General features: G+C 36.9%; 3 protein-coding genes across 3 annotated transcripts in view; 1 reads left to right on the top strand and 2 right to left on the bottom strand.

The window, feature by feature from the left end:
- Window positions 1–14313, top strand: part of celsr2 (cadherin, EGF LAG seven-pass G-type receptor 2) — a 62622-nt gene extending 48309 nt beyond the window's left edge. The window contains exons 21-34 of the mRNA XM_051695172.1: window positions 1084–1251; window positions 1332–1458; window positions 1535–1735; window positions 2131–2305; window positions 4876–4988; window positions 5358–5440; window positions 5631–5757; window positions 5847–5957; window positions 7670–7797; window positions 7977–8047; window positions 8137–8298; window positions 9035–9172; window positions 10449–10662; window positions 12098–14313. Of these exons, the coding sequence (XP_051551132.1) occupies window positions 1084–1251; window positions 1332–1458; window positions 1535–1735; window positions 2131–2305; window positions 4876–4988; window positions 5358–5440; window positions 5631–5757; window positions 5847–5957; window positions 7670–7797; window positions 7977–8047; window positions 8137–8298; window positions 9035–9172; window positions 10449–10662; window positions 12098–12104 (1825 nt within the window). The 3' untranslated portion in view covers window positions 12105–14313. The remainder of the gene's footprint in view (window positions 1–1083; window positions 1252–1331; window positions 1459–1534; window positions 1736–2130; window positions 2306–4875; window positions 4989–5357; window positions 5441–5630; window positions 5758–5846; window positions 5958–7669; window positions 7798–7976; window positions 8048–8136; window positions 8299–9034; window positions 9173–10448; window positions 10663–12097) is intronic.
- Window positions 14314–15462: 1149 nt separating this feature from the next.
- LOC127439112 (dual serine/threonine and tyrosine protein kinase-like) overlaps window positions 15463–23427 on the bottom strand; it is a 33113-nt gene continuing 25148 nt past the window's right edge. The window contains exons 3-14 of the mRNA XM_051695178.1: window positions 22455–22949; window positions 22088–22283; window positions 19295–19533; window positions 19126–19209; window positions 18878–19054; window positions 18644–18773; window positions 18194–18350; window positions 16633–16765; window positions 16446–16559; window positions 16253–16367; window positions 16041–16175; window positions 15463–15942 (exon numbers count right to left, since the gene is read on the bottom strand). Coding sequence (XP_051551138.1) covers window positions 15758–15942; window positions 16041–16175; window positions 16253–16367; window positions 16446–16559; window positions 16633–16765; window positions 18194–18350; window positions 18644–18773; window positions 18878–19054; window positions 19126–19209; window positions 19295–19533; window positions 22088–22283; window positions 22455–22949 — 2160 coding nt within the window. The 3' untranslated portion in view covers window positions 15463–15757. The remainder of the gene's footprint in view (window positions 15943–16040; window positions 16176–16252; window positions 16368–16445; window positions 16560–16632; window positions 16766–18193; window positions 18351–18643; window positions 18774–18877; window positions 19055–19125; window positions 19210–19294; window positions 19534–22087; window positions 22284–22454; window positions 22950–23427) is intronic.
- The window catches only part of LOC127439122 (differentially expressed in FDCP 6 homolog), a 123941-nt gene continuing 121497 nt past the window's right edge, over window positions 20984–23427 (bottom strand). Inside the window, exon 12 of the transcript XR_007896854.1 lies at window positions 20984–21080. The gene's annotated coding sequence lies outside the window, so the exon portion shown is untranslated. The remainder of the gene's footprint in view (window positions 21081–23427) is intronic.

Raw genomic sequence — 23427 nt, 5'->3', positions numbered from 1 at the left:
TTGTTTATTATACTACCAGTTTTTTGTGCTATTCCCTTAGCCTCGTTTCTCTGAGACATGTAGCCCTTTAATTCTTTGTCAACCCATGGCACTCTACAATTCCTCACCGTTAGTTTCCTAACCGTGTTTGTCAGTAACTGGTTGAAACTTTTTAAGAAATAATTCCAGTGTGCCATCTGATTCTTTCTCATTGTAAATATTTGACCAACCTATATCACCAACATCCTTCAGAAAACCTCCTGTATGACATTTATACACAACTCTTCACTTGGCTTTGGGTATTTTACCTATTGGGACTGATACAGCCTTGGTATAAAGATCATCTTCACTCCAGGAAATATGATCGATACAAGATGATGTGTTGTTTCCCTTGTTGTTGGTGCTTATTCTAGTTGGTTGTCCCACTATTTGTTTCAAACAACACGCATCAGTTATGGTAACCAATTGATGTTTTATGGGACAATTATGTAGTAGCCAATCAATATTTAAATCTCCTGTAAAAATAACTTCCATATTCAGTTCACATACCTTATCCAGCATCTTCTAATATTTACAATTTGAGCTTGGTGACCAATAACAGCAGCCCACTAAAATAGATTTCATGTGCGTTAACTTAAGCCATAATACCTTAATTTCATTATAAATAATATCCTCCCTAACATTCACTGGAATGATTTTGAACATAAAAAGCTACCCCATCCTTAGTTCTGTCCTTTCTGTATAGATTATATTCTTGTATGCACACAGCTTCATCATCAAACGTCTCATCCAAATGGGTTTCAGATATCGCTTAGATGTTATTTGTGCTTGAAAACAATAAATCAGTAATTTCATGCACTTTGTTCCTTAAACTACAAATATTCAAGTGAACTATCTTCAAGCTTTTTTTTGGATGTAGAACAGAAATAGATATGAGACATGAAATATATTTCCTACCATAGATTTACCTTAAAATATGATGTGTATATTTGTACCCATTATTCATGTCATCGGTTTAAAAACCTCCCTTTCTTTCTCCTTAATATCTTTGGGGACAATAAGCTTGTCATATGTTGTTTTAACAGCATTTGTGTATGTGTTCAGAGTGCCGAAGCGTCCAGTCATTAACACACCAGTGGTCAGTATAACAGTTCATGATAATGAGGAGTTACTGCAGCACACGCTGGATAAACCAATCACAGTGCAGTTCCGCCTCGTCACCACTGAGGAGCGTTCTAAACCCATCTGTGTGTTCTGGAACCATTCTATAGTGTGAGTACACACTACAAACACACACGTGTACTGATTTAAACTGATGGCATGAGTGACACATGTTTAATATGTGTGTGCAGTGCTGGCGGTCCGGGCGGCTGGTCTTCTAAAGGTTGTGAGGTGGTCTTCAGGAACAGAACGCACATCAGCTGTCAGTGTTATCACATGACCAGCTTCGCCGTACTCATGGACGTCTCGCACAGAGAGGTGACACGTGTTTCCCGAGAGAATGATGTAAGTCTGTTAATGGTGACTCATGTGATATAATGTTGCGTGTGTTCAGAACGGAGAGATTCTGCCAGTGAAACTGGTGACGTGGAGTTCAGTGGGCGTGACTCTAGGCTTCCTCTTCATCACTATCATCTTCCTCACGTGTCTGCGCTACATGAACAGCAACAAGACCAGCATCATCAACAACAGCTCGGCCGCGCTCTTCATCGCACAGATCCTCTTCATCCTCGGCATCAATCAGGCCGACAACCCGGTAACACACACACAAACACACACTGTCACACATGGCTGATAAATATCAGTGGCCGATACATCAGTGCATCTTTACTAAAAAATAAAAGGGATGTTAAGAAACAATATCGGGATCGCCCAAAGTAAGATCACATTTAATAGCAAGATCAATATTTTTACCCAGCCCTACTGGTGATATAAAACTAATCAAAACTGGGAATATTTGAATGTGCTTTTATTTGGCCATTACATTTTTCTACAGAACGGCATTAGACTAGTTTTACAAGCCTTCCCAAAAAAAAATAAACTAGTTCTGAAACAAAATATTAAATGAAATCCATGAATGAGACGAGTGTGTTGGTATTTTCCTCTGATTTCTGTGTGTGTTTGTTTGTGTGTGTGTGTGTGTGTGTGTAGTTCTTGTGTACAGGGATGGCTATCCTGCTGCATTTCTTCTGGCTGTGTGTGTTCTCATGGTTGTTTCTGGAAGGTCTGCACGTCTATCGTATGTTGAGTGAACTCAGAGACATCAACTACGGCCCCATGAGATTCTATTATCTGATTGGCTGGGGCGTCCCCGCGTTCATCACAGGTACAAACATACAACATGATGTCACAAAAGTCAAACAGTGCTGGGGGGGGGCTGGGTAGCTCAGCGAGTATTGACGCTGACTATCACCCCTGGAGTCGCAATTTCAAATCCAGGAAAAAAAACTGTGCTGGAGGGAATAATTGAAGTTGAAATTCATTAATAATAATAATTTATAATAACTATTTTTTACGACCAATGAAAATATCTGTGTATATATATGAATTTTGGTATAGTTAGTGTGAATATCAGTACAGTGAGTGTGAATATCGATAAAGAAAGTGTTAATGTCAGTATAGTGAGTGTAAATATTAACAAAGTGTGAAGATCAGTATAGTGAGAATGAGTATCGGTATAGTGAGTGTGAATATCGGTATAGTCGGTGTGAATATCGTTTAGTGGATGTGAATATTGGTATAGCGAGTGCGAATATCGGTATAGCAAGTGCGAATATCAGTATAGTGGGTGTGAATATCGTTATAGTGAGAATTAATATTAGTATAGTGGGTGTGAATATCGTTATAGTGAGAATTAATATCAGTATAGTGGGTGTGAATATCGTTATAGTGAGAATTAATATTAGTATAGTGGGTGTGAATATCGTTATAGTGAGAATTAATATTAGTATAGTGGGTGTGAATATCGTTATAGTGAGAATTAATATCAGTATAGTGGGTGTGAATATCGTTATAGTGAGTGTGAATATCGGTATAGCGAGTGTGAATATCGGTATAGTGAGAATTAATATCAGTATAGTGGGTGTAAATATCAGTAAAGTGGGTGTGAATATTGGGATAGTGAGAATGAATATCCATATAGTGGGTGTAAATATCGGTATAGTGTGTGTGAATATCGGTTAGTGTGTGTGAATATCGGTTAGTGTGTGTGAATATCGGTATAGTGGGTGTGAATATCAGTATAACGAATGTGAATATCTGTATAGTGAGAATTATCATCAGTATAGTGGTTGTAAATATCGGTATAGCGGGTGTGAATATTGAGATAGTGAGAATGAATATAAGTATAGTGGGTGTGAATATTGAGATAGTGAGAATGAATATAAGTATAGTGGGTGTGAATATCAGTATAACGAATGTGAATATCTGTATAGTGAGAATTAATATCAGTATAGTGGGTGTAAATATCAGTATAGTGGGTGTGAATATTGGGATAGTGAGAATGAATATCAGTATAGTGGGTGTGAATATCGTTATAGTGAGAATTAATATCAGTATAGTGGGTGTGAATATCGTTATAGTGAGTGTGAATATCGGTATAGCGAGTGTGAATATCGGTATAGTGAGAATTAATATCAGTATAGTGGGTGTAAATATCGGTATAGTGTGTGTGAAAATCGGTTAGTGTGTGTGTGAATATCGGTTAGTGTGTGTGAATATCGTTATAGTGAGAATTAATATCAGTATAGTGGGTGTGAATATCGTTATAGTGCGAATTAATATCAGTATAGTGGGTGTGAATATCGTTATAGTGAGAATTAATATCAGTATAGTGGGTGTGAATATCGTTATAGTGAGTGTGAATATCGGTATAGCGAGTGTGAATATCGGTATAGTGAGAATCAATATCAGTATAGTGGGTGTAAATATCGGTATAGTGTGTGTGAAAATCGGTTAGTGTGTGTGTGAATATCGGTTAGTGTGTGTGAATATCGGTATAGTGGGTGTGAATATCGGTATAGTGAGTGTGAATATTGGGATAGTGAGAATGAATATCAGTATAGTGGGTGTGAATATCGTTATAGTGGGTGTGAATATCAGTATAACGAATGTGAATATCTGTATAGTGAGAATTATCATCAGTATAGTGGTTGTAAATATCGGTATAGCGGGTGTGAATTTTGAGATAGTAAGAATGAATATAAGTATAGTGGGTGTGAATATCAGTATAACGAATGTGAATATCTGTATAGTGAGAATTATCATCAGTATAGTGGTTGTAAATATCGGTATAGCGGGTGTGAATATTGAGATAGTAAGAATGAATATAAGTATAGTGGGTGTGAATATCAGTATAACGAATGTGAATATCTGTATAGTGAGAATGAATATCAGTATAACGAATGTGAATATCTGTATAGTGAGAATTATCATCAGTATAGTGGTTGTAAATATCGGTATAGTGAGTGTGAATATTGAGATAGTGAGAATGAATATAAGTATAGTGGGTGTGAATATCAGTATAACGAATGTGAATATCTGTATAGTGAGAATTAATATCAGTATAGTGGGTGTAAATATCGGTATAGTGGGTGTGAATATTGGGATAGTTGGTGTTAATATCTGTATGAATATCGGTATAGTGGGTGTGAAAATCGGTATAGTGAGAATTAATATCAGTTTATTAAGTGTGAATATCGGTATAGTGGGTGTGAATATCATTATAGTAAGTGTGAATATCTGTATGTGTGTGTGAATATTGGTATAGTGAGAATGAATATTGTTATTTTGGGTGTGAATATCGAAATAGTGAGAATGAATATCTGTATAGTAAGTGTAAATATCAGTAGAAAATGTTATGTCTAATTGAAAGTGTTGATTGTGTGTGTGTAACAGGTCTTGCGGTTGGACTGGATCCGGAGGGTTATGGTAATCCTGATTTCTGCTGGCTCTCTTTGTACGATACTCTCATATGGAGTTTCGCTGGACCAATCGCATTTGTCGTATCAGTGAGTATTTGCCATCTATGAGTGTACGGCTGCATTCCAGTTAGCATACTTCTACTAGCACGTAAAGTATTTATAGTATTTTAATGTAAACTATATGTTAAAAAAGTGTTTACTTCACTGGTGATAAAAAACATTTACTCCTCTTCTGAAGCATAAGGGGTTTGAGGGTATTAGTAACCCCCAAAAAAGCATGCTCAGTATAATTTGGGGAGCATTAATCCAAATGTTCACATACAATGTAGAATGCATAGTATGTAAATCAGGACACAGCCAATGACTGTAATTGTGTTATTTTGTTAAATGAAAGTTTTATCTCAGATTAGAGAGTGTGTTCAGTATGAATGTAACCATGTGTGTGTGTTGTTCCAGATGAACGTGTTTCTGTACATCATGGCATCGAGAGCGTCATGTTCACTCAGACAGAAGAGCTGCGAGAAGAGAGAGCCGCCAGAGTGAGTCACATTCACCTGAAAAATCTAAATGAGTTTGTGCCTGTTAGCTTTGATGTCATCTATATGCTAGTGTTCTCTTAAAAGTTGATTTAATAAACGTTTAGCAGATAGATACATTTAAAAAGAAAATGGGCATAAAAATAAGTGGTACAGCGCGTGTGTGTGTGTGTGTGTGTGTGTGTGTGTGCAGGGCGGGTCTGCGGACAGCGTGTGTCGTGTTGTTCCTGGTGACGGTCACGTGTCTCCTCGCGCTGCTGTCAGTCAACAGTGACATCATTCTCTTTCATTATCTGTTTGCTGGATTCAGCTGCATTCAGGTACTGGTGGCGGCAGTGATAATGTCATCAGACAGGTGGCGGAGCATTTGAGCGGTTCTGACGCGTTAACGTGTGTGTTTGTTTTTCAGGGTCCCTTCATCTTCTTCTTCCGCGTGGTGTTTAATAAAGAAGCTCGAAACGCCATGAGATACTGCTGCAGCAAGAAACAGCCCGATCACATGATCAAAAACAAACCATCCGTGAGTCTCTCTCACACACTAGTTTCTGTTAGATTATTATTATTAATCTTATCAAAATTACTATTAGTTTTGTATTTATTAAACTGTCGATTTAGTAAGTTATTTTAGTGTGAAAATAACGTGTTTAAAAATGAACACACTTCATCATGTAGGCCAGTGATAGCCTCATGTTCAATGATGTGGAAATAAATCAAACAATACATTGACTTCTGTTGCCACTTTTTTATTGTCTAATCAATACTTTACTCATCTACCACAATAATGTAATATCTTTGATTTATTTAAATTATTGTAGTCTATTTATTATATATATTAGATAATATTTATAATTAATTTAATTATTACATATTGAATTATCTTTATTTGAAGGCCTTTAGCAGCAAATATTTATATATGCAATTCATTAACAAATCATTTAATTAATTTGATTAAAATGTTTAATTGATTGACAGCCCTAGTATTTATTATTATTTTGTTATTTTAATTAGCATTAGTTTTCTTCCCTTTTTGCAGAGCATGAAAAATTGTTTCAGTGACGACACTTTATACTTATACAATAATAATAACAAATGATCTTCAAAGTTCAAACTTTTAGTTGCGAAATAAAAGCAACACCGTACACTGCTGTACTTGTGGAAATATGCCATTTATGTGACTTTGCTACAATACTAAACAATAATTTGTATATATGTTCACTCTGGACTTTTACGATTCAAAGTAACAAAAGTACAAAGTTTGTGACGTTCATGGCATCAAATCTTTGAAAGGTAATTAGAGTTTCGTTTGAGAAACGTACTAACAACTGAGATTTTTCTCATTTCTTCGTTGTCATTTATACAACCATTTGCGGAGACTTGCGTCATTATTTGAATTTAATATATTTGAGTTTTCATTTGTTGCACGTCAGTCTGTAGTTGTGGTATTTCACTGATTTTAGATTTAATCGCCCCTAAACAATTCAAACAATTGGTCTGGAAGTAAAATAAATACATTATTTTTTTATTTTTATCCCCGTTTCTCCCCAGTTTGGAATGCCCAATTCCCACTACTTAGTAGGTCCTCGTGGTGGTGCGGTTACTCACCTCAATCCGGGTGGTGGAGGACAAGTCTCAGTTGCCTCCGCGTCTGAGACCGTCAATCCGTGCATCTTATCACGTGACTCGTTGTGCATGACACCGCGGAGACTCACAGCACGTGGAGGCTCATGCTGCTCTCCACGATCCACGCACAACTTACCACACACCCCATTGAGAGCGTGAACCACTAATCACGACCACGAGGAGGTTACCACATGTGACTCTACCCTCCCTAGCAACCGGGCCAATTTGGTTGCTTAGGAGACCTGGCTGGAGTCACTCAGCACACCCTGGATTCAAACTCACGACTCCAAGGGTGGTACCCATGATCCTCAAGAAAGATCCACCAATCAGTGAATCGTGATAGACAAAGTGCACCAAAAGAGCTCTGCAGTGACCGAACGAGTCACTCTCCCTACACTTCCAAACGAATGATATATTTGTATATATCTGAATATTGAGCACTGTTGTGCTCTATACAAGTCAGGCTTCTGATTGGAAAATATGAAAACTAAAGTTATTTTCTCTGTAAAAAAGATAAAAGAATTGATTGTATTTATTGGTAGTTTTCATTCTTGTTGTTTTTGTTAATGATAATAAGATTTAACACTGAATAACATTGTTTCTCTCAATCAGGCGTTTATCTGTAACAGTAACTATGTGGACGGTCGTTTGTATCATCTGCCATTTGCTGAATCGAGTGTTTCACTGAACGGAACTCAAAGCAGCAAGAGTCACCAGAACTACATGCCCTTCAGTCTGCGGTATATAAACACACACACACTGCATACTATCCATACTATATAGTGTGCCAGATTAGGATGAACGTGTCCCAAATCATTGTATGTTGAAAAGGTCTGTGATTGGATTCTCAGGAAACACGCGTACTGATAAATGCACACTTTGAATGAAATGAATGTAACAGTTTTATGTTTGTGTTTAGTGGAGACGATGTGAACGGCAGTCACTTGAGTTTAACTGAACACAACACACTGGACAAAGAGCAGATCGACGGTAACTATAGTAACACACACACACACACACACACACACACACTTCATGTTAGTGAGCTCTGTTTAACGTCTGTGTGCGTTTATGTTTAGATCATGACTCGGACTCTGACAGCGATCTTTCTGAGCTGGAAGACGATCAGAGCGGCTCGTACGCATCCACACACTCGTCCGACAGCGAGGAAGACGAGGCCGACATCCCGCAGGAGGAATGCTGGGAAAATCTCGCCACCAACGGCAACAAGAAACCTCGCGGTATGACAGAGTTTTACATTTTTGAATTCGTTATTATTTCTCATTTATTTTTAGTTTGTCCATTTAATTGAGTTTTCTTTTCATAGTTTTTACTCAATGATCACTTTACTTTCTCTGTATTTCGTAGTTTCAGTTATGCTAACATGTTAACTGGTAATTTAACACAATTAATACATTTACCTAATTTGATGTTGAAATGGTTTTACTTTGTGTGATTTCTAAAGATTGATTAGAATAATTAATGTTTCAACTTTTAAAAACTGAATAAAAACATTTAGTTACTTTTGGAGCCATGAAAAAGTATTTGTTTAGCTTCAGCTTTTCCGGTTATTATTTCAGTTTAACAATGGTTTAGATTTAAGGCTGAAACATACTTTACGCAAGTATGTGAACGCAGACTGTGTGTTCTTGCGTTACTGCAGCGGGAACAAACGTACTCAAGGGGGTGATAGAGTTTCCTTCGAAAGTTTGTGCCATTAAACTATGTGTGTTGTTATTCAGGTAAGTTGCTATAAATATACTGACTTGATCAATCTCGCTATAGCGCCCCTTGTGGTAACGTTGAAAACACAAAATGTACTACATGTAGCTAGAAGCGGCAACGTTCACACACTTGCTCAGAGAATGTTTCAGCCTTTAATTCTTGTTAACATTAATACTACTGGACATCGCTGAAGGAAAGAGAAATGCATTGTGCTAGTGTGTCTGTCTGATGTCTGTAATGTCTGTCTGTCAGATGGATTACAGGAGAGTGAGACAGGAGCAGGTGACGAGTGTCTGCGATCAGAGGACAGAACAGAGACTCATGGGACAGAAAACCTGCTGCTGCTGCTGCCGCCCAGTTTACCAAACATCAGCACACACCCACACCGAGGTCAGAACAAACCAAACACCTTCTGATATAACAATGCTTGATTATCTCAGTAACACTATTGAGTTCTCATCAGGAATACTTCAAACAAAATGGAAACTCCTGTGATATTTATAAATATATAATAAATAGCTATATATTTTTATTTTGAACATATGGAGAAAAAAAAGCTATTAAAAAAATTAACCACATTTATAAAAAAAAAATTTAAATATATATTTACATTTGTATATATATATATATATATATATATATATATATATATATATATATATATATATATATAATATATATATATTTACATTTGAAGATATATATATATATATATATATATATATTTACATTTGAAGAATATATATATATATATATATATATATATATATATTTACATTTGAAGAATATATATATATATATATTTACATTTGAAGAATATATATATATATTTACATTTGAAGAATATATATATATTTACATTTGAAGAATATATATATATATATATATATATATATATATTTACATTTGAAGAATGAATATATATATATATATTTACATTTGAAGAATATATATATATACATATATTTACATTTGAAGAATATATATATATATACATATATGATAGATATATATATATATATTTACATTTGAAGAATATATATATATATATATATTTACATTTGAAGAATATATATATATATATATATATATATTTACATTTGAAGAATATATATATATATTTACATTTGAAGAATATATATATATATATATATATATATATATTTACATTTGAAGAATATATATATATATATATATATATATTTACATTTGAAGAATATATATATATATATATATGTATATATATTTACATTTGAAGAATATATATATATATATATATATATATATTTACATTTGAAGAATATATATTTACATTTGAAGAATATATATATATATATATATATATATATATATATTTACATTTGAAGAATATATATATATATATATATTTACATTTGAAGAATATATATATATTTACATTTGAAGAATATATATATATTTACATTTGAAGAATATATATATATATATATATATATATATATATATATATTTACATTTGAAAAAAATATATATATATATATATCTATATATATATATATATATATATATATATTTATGTTTTCCTTGGATTTTTTTTTTAAAGACATTTGAAATGTTGAAAACCCTTACTTTAGGCTAAAATTAATGAAAAATCTTGATTAATGAAGTTGTTGATTGTGACCTGCAGGAATTCTGAAGAAGAAGCAGCTGTCGCCCATCGCTGAGAGAAACGCCATCAACCGCATTCACAACCAGCTGTCAGTCAGCCCACCAGACTCCGCCTCCTCCCGAGGCCATGCCCCCAGTGAAGGCCGTGGGGGCAGGGCTAGACAGGATCATCTGAACGGAGTGTCAGTGAGTGTAGCGACAAAAACACTCGACAACGACTCATCAGAATCTGAGTGAGTGATTTATGTAAACTGTACATTCATACCAATAAACACTTACAGAATAATCAGCAGCACATGATTAATTATGTTTGAGGATCTTTGTTGCCTTTCGTTCTGATCTGCTTCGAGTGGTACCATTTTTGCCTTAATTCTCATACTTATATGTACTTTACTGGTAATGTGAAAGTACATACTATTGTGTAAAAATTTACAAGTTTGTCTTTGCAATGTTTCATCAAAATATAAATTAACTCAAGCATTTTTGCGCTGCCGCCTTCTCACTCACCATTCACACACTGTGGACTAATTGCAAAAAAAATGGTCTCATTTTTTCAGAAAACCTCCCAAATAAAAAGAAGACTCCAGTTATTCATAAATAATATTGAATGTGTTTATAATCTTATTATTTGTTTTTATTTTTATCTCAAATTTGTAAACATGTAATTCTGGTTCTGGTATTTCCAGTATTTCATTCCACTAGATGGCAGAAAGCACTAGAAAAAATAATTTTTCTCCATCACAATATACAGATCTGAAATGTAGGTGGCGCTCTAACACATTTTAGTCCTCACAGATGTGCTCGTCCATAGACATTCAGTCTAATGTTCAGTTCAAGCACCACCCTCATTATTTCATTGAATATCTCAGCCTCTGAGTGGACTAGAAGCTCAATCTAGGTGTCATTAGAAAGCTGAGATCCTCCCCGTTGTGATTTTATATAACATTTGATCATCAATAGTCGATCAATTGTTCTGGACATCTAAGATATAATATTGGATTATTCAGTCAAGCAAGCTCTCAGACAAATAAAAAATTGCAAATTTTTTTAGACAACTACCTAAGGTAAAAGCAAATATACAGTTTTTAGCTATTTGGGGCTTACAGCAGCAGTTATTGGAGCATAAAGGAGACGTTTGTATTTGATGACTTACAGAAATCATATTTCACTTTGTGATTCTTTTGAAAATCTTTTAAACTGTGGTGTTAGTGCAACAAAATAAACTATACAGTCACATTCCTGAGAATGAGAGCTTTCATTTGACATATGACTTAAGTGCCATGTGAAAGACATTTGTATTCATATTAATATTTTTTCCACATTACCTCTAGGGGGTGCTAATTTGCAACGCAAAGGTTTCAGGCCTTATGTTGTTATTTTGTGTAACATGCAGAAGTGATGGTATGCTCTGAAAAGTTCAGATTCTTAACTTTCAAACGATACCTCATATGCCTGACCTATTTATACGTGGACTTTAACGTTTTAATTGTAGACTTTTTTTTGTGATATAGCGCCCCACTGTGGACCTGCTGGTAAGTCCATAGAGTTTAGTCCTGCCGCACATTTTCTTCTCTTGGAATTTCCTGTTTCTCTTAGAAAAACATCACATTACGTAAGTAAAATGTTCATATATTCTCGTATATGACAGAGGTTTTTGTGTCTTTGCAGGTGCTGATGCTGCACGCAGGTTGCCATGGTGATGAGAGGAGGAAGAGGATGTCAGAGGCGAAAAACAATCGACCCGTTTCCGTCCTTCCTACATTTCACACGATTGCCGATGTGCGCTGTATTCTCGTGCCAAACGCTGAAGAGAATCAGCCATTTTTAAAACCGTTTTGATTTTTGTTTACATACTTGAAGCGAAGCACTTTTTTAGGTTTTTATTTGTCCAGAAGAGGGCGCCCTCCCCCTCGCTGCAACAAAACCAAGACAAACAAACGGATGTTTTTTTTTGTAAATGTTTTATATGAGATTATCAGGAAATTTCCAACATGAAGCTAAAATACTACTGGACTGAAATGCTGCTGTATAAATTCAGTTTGACGTTTGATATATGAAGGAAAAATCGAAATTAAGAGAAATATTCCCTGTGGCACCACTGGATTTGCTGGATTAACGAATAAAAGGAAGGATATGGAGAGACTCTTCATTCACGCCTTTAACCTCTGATGCGACTCAAACGGACGTGTCGTGATGCCTTCACCAGCAGGGCCTTTATTTCGTACCATTGGAGGAGAATTAAAAACTTTTGATATGCTGTTTTTGTAAATTTTGAGAACACTTTTATACAAACTTAAAAACACACTCATGTTTTAAACACTGTATTTTATAGAGTAGAAATAATGTTGGTTTGTAAATACAGGTGAATCTCTTGAAAATATCTGTCACGTTTCATCCCAAAATGATAAAAAATAAAAAAATATATATTTTGCATAAAGAAAATGGTTTTAAAATGTAATACTGTAATTTTTATTAAAATCAGCAAAAATAAATGCAGTACAACAAATACTACATTGATGTATAAATACTTCAACAGTTAAGATTATGCTACTAGAATGAGATTTTTTGCATTATGATAACGGTGATTGCTTGTGTTGTGAAAATAATGTCACAATTCATTTTCTTTATGCAAAATAGAATGTATTATTGTCTTTATGCGTTTGTGGTAAAAATAAGACCCGGATATGTTTTGACAGGATAATCAATCAAATGGTTTCAAATGTACATTGAAATCTTCAGAGGTTTTCATTGCAGTGTTGTACAGATCTCTCTAACACGCCAACAAACACACAAAACACACGTGTACTGGTAGCTCAATCCCCTGACAGGGAGCATTTTATCGACATTATTGCAAACACTTTTGACTGTAAAACGACATTTTCTGCTGTGTAAATACTCAAACGACACCTCTACTTGATATTGACTTTGTGTACATTTTAACGCACAATGTGTTTCTTTAATCTTTGTCAAAGCTCAGAAAGATATTGTCAGGTTTTGATAACAAAATCCCTGCGGAACAAACAGATTTACTGTGTTTATTCATATTGCTGTAAGGGGTTTTTCTCTGTTTGAATCTCTCATACACATGAAACCTTTAACAGGTCATTGGCACATGGACTGTGAGGAAACACTCTGAAGTAAAGCTACAACTTCTGTTTTTAATATTTCAGTTCTCATTCAGTTCTTTCATTTTTGCCATCAGTTGTAGGGGGGATTTATTTCTAGCCGTCAGATATGAATGTTTGTCACATCACCAGGACAGGAGGTTATCCTGCAGCAGCAGTCTCAGTGTCCACGACGCCCGTCTTCTGCTGCTGTCTCACACCTTTAGCTGCTGTTTTCTCAGAATATTCCTTTATAACAGTTACCTTAAGTAATATTTTCCCCCATTACAGATTTGGGGAAAGTGGGGTGTGTTTGTCGTAAGAATGATGTCACGATGGCAAAAATCCGAGAGTTATTTACAGATTAACAGATTTATTTTGGTATGTAAGAGAGGAAAAACACGGCTCTTCACAGTTCTCCACTTCCTGTAGGATTCACGGAGAATAAACCTGCAGTATTTCTGCTGGAAATCGAGCATAATGTTCTCTGCCGTGAGCAAACTTCCATTTACTGATCATCTGACTGACCAGTAGAACCTGATCACCAGACAAACTGATCAATAATCAATATTCACACACAGTTATTTCATCACAGACAGAAGAATGATAATAATCGTGACAGTCTGGCGTTTGGATGCTTCCTAAACAGAGCTCGTATTTACATAAAACTTTATATTTTAACTGAAGCCGTGTACCTTTGCATCTTCATCATCAACTCCTACAAACTTCACGTGACCCTTCTTTAGGCCTGACTTCTGAGCTGTTCTGCGTTCCAACAAAAACACACATGAATCACAACCAGCATTATTAATGACTATTGAGAGTGCATAAACTAGTTAAACATTCAGTTTCTCTTACTAGCAAAATCCTGCTGTTCTGATGGAGTCTCCATATAACACACCTGACAATATTACACGTGGTCCCCGCACTTCTCAGGGTTCCAGCACTTCTCAGGGTTCCAGCACTTATCAGGGTCCCCGCACTTATCAGGGTCCCCGCACTTATCAGGGTCCCCGCACTTCTCAGGGTTCCCGCACTTCTCAGGGTTCCAGCACTTCTCAGGGTCCCCGCACTTTTCAGGGTCCCCGCACTTCTCAGGGTCCCCGCACTTATCAGGGTTCCAGCACTTATCAGGGTCCCCGCACTTTTCAGGGTCCCCGCACTTATCAGGGTTCCAGCACTTATCAGGGTTCCAGCACTTATCAGGGTTCCAGCACTTATCAGGGTCCCCGCACTGTTCAGGGTTCCCGCACTTTTTTATTTTATATTTTTACAAATAAATGTCCATGACTTTTCATGTCCTACCTGATTACTGGATAAGATCAAATACAAATATTTAATATTCTCAAAGAACAATTTCAAACCAATTGAATATATAAATATATATACATTTTTAACCCCTTTTTAGAATGCCCAATTCCCACTACTTAGTAGGTCCTCGTGGTGGTGCGGTTGCTCACCTCAATCCGGGTGTTGGAGGACAAGTCTCAGTTGCCTCCGCTTCTGAGACGGTCAATCCGCGTATCTTATATAAAATTCAAGTTCATCATTTAATAAAGGGTTGAGGCTTCCTCAGATTCACACAAGAAAAGTGTTCAACTCAAGTGTTGTCTTATGTTGTTTATTCGGCTAATTTACAGCCATTCAGAATCTAAAATTCACACAGCACTTGTCAATTCAAAGTGTTCTAACCATATTTTCTTCTAAGTGATTAATAATTTGTCATAAAGTGTCTCGCCTCAGAAATTCGCGCCATTCCTGACAAGAGTATGTGCACGTGTGGTCTATTAAATTTAATTCCAAGACTTATATGTTCTCCATTTAGGGAAGAAAAACTTGCTCGATGACAAAAGATCCGCCAGAATTCTCCTCCTATAATGATAAACCAAATATTAATAAATACGTTTCTTGCACACAAAATAAATTCAGTTCAGCGGTCCAAATGATTTTATTAAAAAAAAAAAAAATGTCATCACATGATAACTGTAAACCAGTTTAAACACCATCTAAAATGAACGTTTCAATTCATCTGTAACACACAAAACTCGACGACTTGTAAAATATATGGCGTCTAGAGGAACTCCTATGAGGAAGCAGCAGAACTCGTTCGCTTCTAGTAAATATGACACGCATCATCTTCTATCGTGTTTGTTCATCTGTCCATTTTTTTGTACATGCATAACAGGCGCTTTTTTCATTTGTGGAATATACAGGAAAGTGTTCGTTAGTTTGAGTCGTCAAGGTTTGCGCTCTTTTGATCAGCGTTGTCACACAGACGGTCCATGATGCGTTGCAGACTGGGCTGTACGATTCCGAGCAGGGGTCGCTGGGATGGGTCGCCGTTCCAGCACGCTTCCATGAGCTGCCAGCATTCCTCGTCAAACGTTGGCAAACGCTCTGGCCGTGAGCCTGAAACACACAGCAAACGCATCGGCAATGTACGCATGCTCGTGTTTATTGCAGAACAACAGCTGATAAAACAGATGAAGCAGCAGTGATGTTTGTACCTTTCTTGACGTTGGTCCACAGCTGGTCTTTACTGGAACATTTCTCAAACGCTTCCGGAAGTTTGACAGATCCGGTGCAGAGATACCAGAAGAGAATCCCGAATGCGTACACGTCCACCGAGTTATCATACTTTCCTGAAGACACACACACACACAGTGTTATTGTGGACACACATACACTCTTGTGCTGTTTGATGGGTTCTGGTTCTGACCTGTAAACAGTTCTGGTGCCATGTGAATGGGAGTGCCCACTATACTGCCTGACATCATGGCCTCGGGTTTACAGAAGCCCAGATCGGTGATTTTGGCCCGGTTCTGTTTGTCCAGCTACACAAGAGAACACCAACACAGTGTTAAAGGACGTTTTCTTTCAAGAGAGACAGACCGTGGACGAGTGTTCCTCACCAGAACGTTCTTGAGTTTGATGTCTCGGTGCAGGAGACCCTGACTGTGCAGGAACCGGATTCCCTCCACCACGTCCAGAGCGATCTGTAACCTCTCCTTCAGACACAGACCGGCCTACAGGAGACATCATCATCATCATCATCAGAAAGAGTTGGACAGAAACAGAGACAGAGAGTTCCTGTCGTACCTTCAGTCCGGTGTAAAGATCTCGATGTAACCGCTCCATGATCAACAGAACAGCGATACTGGATCCGCCGGCATAAGAGTGATCAATAACTGACCCGTGGAGATTCACTAACCGCTCGTGTTTAGGCAGAGACCTGACACACACAGAGAACAGTCATTAACAAAGAAATGAAAATACATCCAAGACAGGGGACAGAGTCAAGCACAAGGTGATGATAAATATATATATATGCTTTTCAGAACTCAAAATCTCATCATAAACAAAATGTGAATATTTAATTGTTTTATAATATTGTAAAATTATAATCTTAATGAAAAAAATCTGTTTAAATATTCAAATTCAATCAAATAAAATTACATTTTCATTACTGCAATACATTACAATCTCATTACCATAAACATGTAAATATAAATAAATGTTTTATCATTTTGAAAAAATAAATAAGTATAAATCAAATTAAAATGAATTCAATTAATATATGAAATTAAATATTAAATAAAAAAATAAATACAAATGTTATTACTATAATACATAAAATAATATGAAATATAAAATTGAAAAATTATATTTAAATTATCAATTAAATTCAATAACGAAATCTTCATTTCAATTAAAATGACATTCAATTTTCATTAATTTACTGCATAAGTTCAAACAATGTGAAAAAATTGTTGTTTTATATTATTAAATAATAGTATAAAATATAAAATTAAAGTATTCTATTCCGTTAAATTCAATAATTAAATATTAAATTATAATAAAAATATTTTGTATTCCTATAATGCATAAAAATGCCATTATCATAAACATAATGTGAAAAAATATATAATTGTTTTATAATATTGTAAAATTATAGTCTGAAAGAAAAAACAACTCAATTTAAATATTCAAATTCAATTAAAATCAAATACCATTTTCATTACTGTAATGCACTACAATCTCATTACCATAATGTAAATAAATACATAATTATTTTATAATTTTTGCAAAAATAAAATCTAATTAAAATGAATTTAGTTAATATATAAAATTAAATAAATATTCTATTCATATAAAATAAATAAAATTTTATTATTATAATGCGTAAAATAATCTGAAATATAAAATAAATAAAATTTTATTATTATAATGCGTAAAATAATCTGAAATATAAAATAAATAAAATTCAATGTGAATTATTATTCAATTAAATGAAAATAAATTCAATTTTCATTAATGTACTGCATAAAAAATCTAACAATCTAATAAAAATAGTTGTATTATAAAATAATAGTATTAAATATCAAATAAAGTAAAATGTAATTTATATATTCAATTAAATTAATTTTAATTTAATTATCATAAACAATGTGAAAAATCTAATTGTTTTATAATATAAAATAATCTATAATATAATATTTTTTATATGAAATGTCTATTTATGTATGTGATAATGCATCTGCAGCTCATGTAGATTATTTCAGATGAGTCACATGATTCATGAGGATCAGTTCACTAGGGTTTGTGTCAGAGCTTGCGTGTGAATATCAGTGCTATATATGTTTCATCCAGCAGTGGTTACCGTGTGTAGTGAAACTCCAGCGCCAGGTCGTTCCAGTGTTTGTCATCAGGAGGAACCACAGATTTGAGCGCACAGGGGTGATGACCGCCCCAATTATCACACAGATACACCACACCATACTGACCTCGACCCAACTCATGACCCAGCTTCGGCTTTCCTGAACACAATCACAAAACACCATCAGATCAGGCACACTGAGACTGACACTGAAATCACAATGACTCGTCGGGCAGGTTGTGAAATGACAGATTTGTTATGACAGATGTTTGGGTGTGACTCTAAAGCATTTACATAACTGAAATGAACGTCAAAACCAATTAAAATAAAAAATAACCAATTCATTTTAGTTCAGCCGACAGCCTTAATAATAATAATGATTTAAATGGACGATTGGATGATTGAAGGAAACGTGCTCATCATAAGCAATGATCAAACGGTTGACCGACTTACCGTTCAGCAGGATATCTCGGAGCGATCGGCTCTCGAGCGACAGTCGAGCGAGTCGTGGGGCGTGATCTTTCCTCACCCGCAGCCACAGATCTTCAGTACGCTCCAAACGACCCGTGTGACCCTCCTCCAGCTGAACACACACACACACACACACACCTCCATCAGTACTGGATTTATCTGTGCTTTCAATCGGGATGTTTGTGGTCACTACAGGACACTTCGGCTCTGTGATACCTGTCTGAGAGACGCGGCGAACGCTTCATGTGAGCTGTTGAGGCGTGTTCTGAACTGTGAGCAGATGCTCTTGGCCAGTTTAGCAGCGCTGAGACTCTCGATCGCGTCCTGAGCCACTTTACGCTTCCACTCTGGAGTGATCGAGGGAGGATTCACCCACGATATCCTGTGAATTATCTACACAGACAGATCAGTTTCAGAACACTTACATGTGCTTCAGTTCAGTTGTCATCGGTGTGCGATTGTACCTGTTTGATCTGTTCCCAGAACATCCACGTGACAGAAGAACCCGACTGAAACGTCACCTCCACGTGATACGCAGCGTTCAGAATCTGACACACACACACACACATAGTGTTTATCATGAGATCACTGGAGACCTGTGTGTGTTTATTGTGTGTGTGTGTGTTACTGTACCTGTTTGAGGTGGTTGGACGTGACGTTGTGCACACAAGACTCTGAGGTGGATTTCTCCAGACTGGCGAGACATCTCTCTAGCGTTCCCACGAAACTCTCTCGCAGTATATTCACTGAACTGGTGAGTTTATTAGCCACGGCCTGATTGAGTCTGTTCACGATCAGATCTTGAATCTGATTAATACACGCCTTGATGTCTTTAGAAGTCACCGGATCACCGTTGGATGACACGATGATATCTGTAAACACACAGAGAGAGGAAGTGTGTTAGAGATGATAGATAAGTCCCGTTCACACCGCCAGCGACACACAGCAACACATTCATTTTCAATGAGAGCACAGCGACTATTATAGACAGACAGACAGACAGACAGACAGACAAAGAGAAAGATAGACAGATAGAGTCATATAGACAGACAGACAGACATAGTCAGATAGAAAGACAGACAGTGACAGGCAGACACAGTCAGACAGAGACAAACAGATAGTCAGACAGACACATAGAAAGACAGACAGACAGTCATATAGACAGAGTGATAGTCAGACAGACAGTTAGATAGTCACACAGAAAGATAGACAGACACTAAGTCAGAGTGATAGTGAAACAGACAGACAGACAAACAGACAAATAGAAATAGATAGACAGACAAAGACAAACAGATAATCAGATAGACAAATAGAAAGATAGACAAATAGTCAAAGACAGAGAGACAGATAGACAGACAGAGAGACAGACAGACAGAGACAAACAGATAATCAGATAGACAGATAGATAGTCAGAGTGATAGTGAGACAGACAGTGAAAGAGACAGACAGAGACAAACAGATAATCAGATAGACAGATAGTCAGAAAGACAGATGGAGAGATAGATAGACAGACAGATAGTCAGAGTGATAGTGAGACAGACAGTGAAAGAGACAGACAGAGAGACAAACAGATAATCAGATAGACAAATAGAAAGATAGACAGATAGAGAGATAGATAGACAAAGTCAGAGTGATAGTGAGACAGACAGTGAAAGAGACAGACAGACAGATAATCAATAAAGAAATAATCACTAATAATTTTACCTATCTAGTTATTCTCTGTTTTGTATTTCTCTGAAATGTGTCACTTTGGTTTTCAGTGGCATTGCATAGTTTGTCATTTTTACATTAAAGGTGCAAAAAGTCTGATATGATTTATCTTTGTTTCATTTTTACATCATAAAATCCTGCTGTTTTAACAGAGTGTAGACTTTTATATCCACTGTATATTTATGGAACATAATAAAACAACTCTCAAAATATGGGGGCAAAACATGCCCCCACACAATTTAGGGGGCACAGAGCCCCCGTTAAATTCCGACTCTGGATGGAGATGGAGATGAGAGATGTAACAGGTGTTTAAGTGACTCTCTTCATCATGCAGCTGCACAAAGAATTTCTGCTATTTCTGCCTTTCATGCAAATGTGCTGCATTATGACTGATGATGGATCATCAAGATATGAATGCCGTCAAAACTAAAGATCACTCCAACGTGATGCACTTCCAATGTTAACATCTTTGTCAATTATTAACAGGAGCGAGAGTTTTATCACGTCGCTTGCTAATGAACGTGGAACTTGCGGGAATGATTAAAATTGTGCACTATAGGAGGCCTGAGTACCTCAGCGAGTATTGACGCTGACTATCACACCTGGAGTCGTGAGTTTGAATCCAGGGTGTGCTGAGTGACTCCAGTCAGGTCTCCTAAGCAACCAAATTGGCCCGGTTGCTAGGGAGGGTAGAGTCACATGGGGTAACCTCCTCGTGGTCGCTATAATGTGGTTCTCGCTCTCGGTGGGGTGTGTGGCGAGTTGTGCATGGATGCCGCGGAGAATAGCGTGAAACCTCCACACGCGCAAGTCACGTGATAAGATGCGCAGATTGACGGTCTCAGCCACGGAGGCAACTGAGATTCGTCCTCCTCCACCCGGATTGAGGCGAGTCACTACACCACCACGAGGACTTAGAGCGCATTGGGAATTGGGCATTCCAAATTGGGGAGAAAAAAATAAAATACAAAATACACACAAATTAACCCTAAATAAAAATATAATCATAGTGGTGCATCCCTAATATATATTGCACATTATAATGTAGTTTTGCACATCTATAGCATTGGTGTAAGCACACAATATGAGCTAGACGCAGCATGTGCAGACATACGAGATTACACATTCTACTTTCAAACTCACTCCTGAAACATACAACCATATTTACATTCAATCTGTGTGGTGTGTACAGAACTGAACTAAACAATGAATTATTAATGACATAATTAAAAGTGTGTCCGAGATGTGCATCATCTCTGAATAACTGAAGCTGTTGCTATAGTAACAGGACAGAATGGGTTACTGTGGACACGTGCATCCAGTTTACATGAATGAACTTCCTCTCTCTCTCTCTCTCTCTCTCTCTCTCTCTCACACACACACACACACACACACACAACTATCAGTGGATTTCCCGTCACACAGAACACAGACACGTTTGACCACAGCAGTTAAACATCACAGTAAAGGGGAAGTTTGGCTTTCTGGGTTTTCTAGTGTTTGCATGTGAACGATTCTAAAGATTCATAACAACATTAAAGCCACATAACTGACTTTAGAAGAGACCTTTTTAGAAAGCGTCAGTCCTTCAGTGCACAGAAAAACATCATGAGGGTGAGTAAATGATTTTCGGAGTGAACTATGCCTTCAAGTTCAAGTGAATGTGCATCATGTGACACTTGATGAAGTTATCTCCCACACACTTTGACCTCTGACCTGTGAACTGTAGGTTAGCAGCATCCTCCAGCAGTTGCTCCTTCATGCTGCTCAGCGTCTCGACGATCATCTCCTTCATCTCTTCTTGTTTGCGGTTGGCGATGGCCATGAGAGAGCTGAAGAGCTCGCCCTCTTTCTCACGGGTGTATTCCAGACGACGGGGCGTGATCTGCAGATCTCGCTGCATGTCAAACGCCTGAACACAAATCAATGGAGGCCAGTGTTGGGAAGCTTCAGGCTACTCATAAGTATAGCGGCAAACACTGTTTTGTGATGCTACACCGCAAGTTACTAGAAAAGCTACACTGTTCTGAAAGAATAAAACTGTAGTTAAGTAGTGTCAGTACGTGAAGTGTGTTAGTGTCACCTGGTTGATGAAGAAATCCAGAGAGCTGCAGTGAATGTCGTTTAGCATGTTTGCGGCCTCCACCTGTTGATTCTGCAGGACGAGTCTCGTGAACGGCACCAGCATGCGGTGCAGACGCTCCAGACTCTCTCCCAGAATGCTCTGCATCTTGCCGGATCCGCCGGGCGTCTGTGCAGGCGCTCCACAAGCGCAGGGTCCCGGCGAACTGTTGATGAGCTCCAGAGACACGAGCTGTTCGTACAGCACGCTGCGGTCTCTCTCGCGGCCACCGTGGGTTAGTTCTGGGGATGCCGCCAGGCCACTCGGGATCCGTATGTAGCAAATGGGGAACGACAGCATCTCACGAACTTTCTTCAGATCGCTCACCTGCTGGAAAGTCAACACGTCTTTTCTGACCGCGTAGAGGATTATGGGAAGAATGCCGCACTTGCGGTCGCCCAGAGCGTCTTCGACGGTCTGCACGTTACGACATGGAAGAACCATGATCTTCACCTCCTAAACACACACATGAATCAGATGACATCACACAATCTGCATAAAAACAACAGTCTGTTGACAATAAGCTAATGAAGGCCAAGATATTAGCTTAACTAATATTTCCATTTATTCATCGTAAAGTCAGAAACATACTCGGATACACAGATGCAAATGTTCGGCCTAAGTATTGCAGTCGATATTAGTCAACACATGCTTTAAAAATATGATTTTAGTCAGACTAAAACAATAGTTCATCTTTTTATAATGTCATGTAAATGCTTTAGTTCAACTGAAATCATATTAGTACGATTTTGTGCAAATTCAGACTCCAGAGCAGGATAATGTGATGTGTTCAGCATGTATACACATTAATCGGATGACCGTTAACTGCGGCGTTGTGCGCATGCTCCAAACACAGATGTGACGTGCGTTTTTTTTAGTCATATATTTTTGTCTTTTAATAAAACAATTATTTAAATTGAGTCAATATTTCATC

The sequence above is a fragment of the Myxocyprinus asiaticus genome, chromosome 50 (genome assembly GCF_019703515.2).
Source record: "Myxocyprinus asiaticus isolate MX2 ecotype Aquarium Trade chromosome 50, UBuf_Myxa_2, whole genome shotgun sequence".
In the NCBI taxonomy this organism is placed as follows: domain Eukaryota; kingdom Metazoa; phylum Chordata; class Actinopteri; order Cypriniformes; family Catostomidae; genus Myxocyprinus; species Myxocyprinus asiaticus.
Note: the sequence above shows the minus strand (reverse complement) of the source record. Positions and strands in the feature narration are given on the sequence as shown.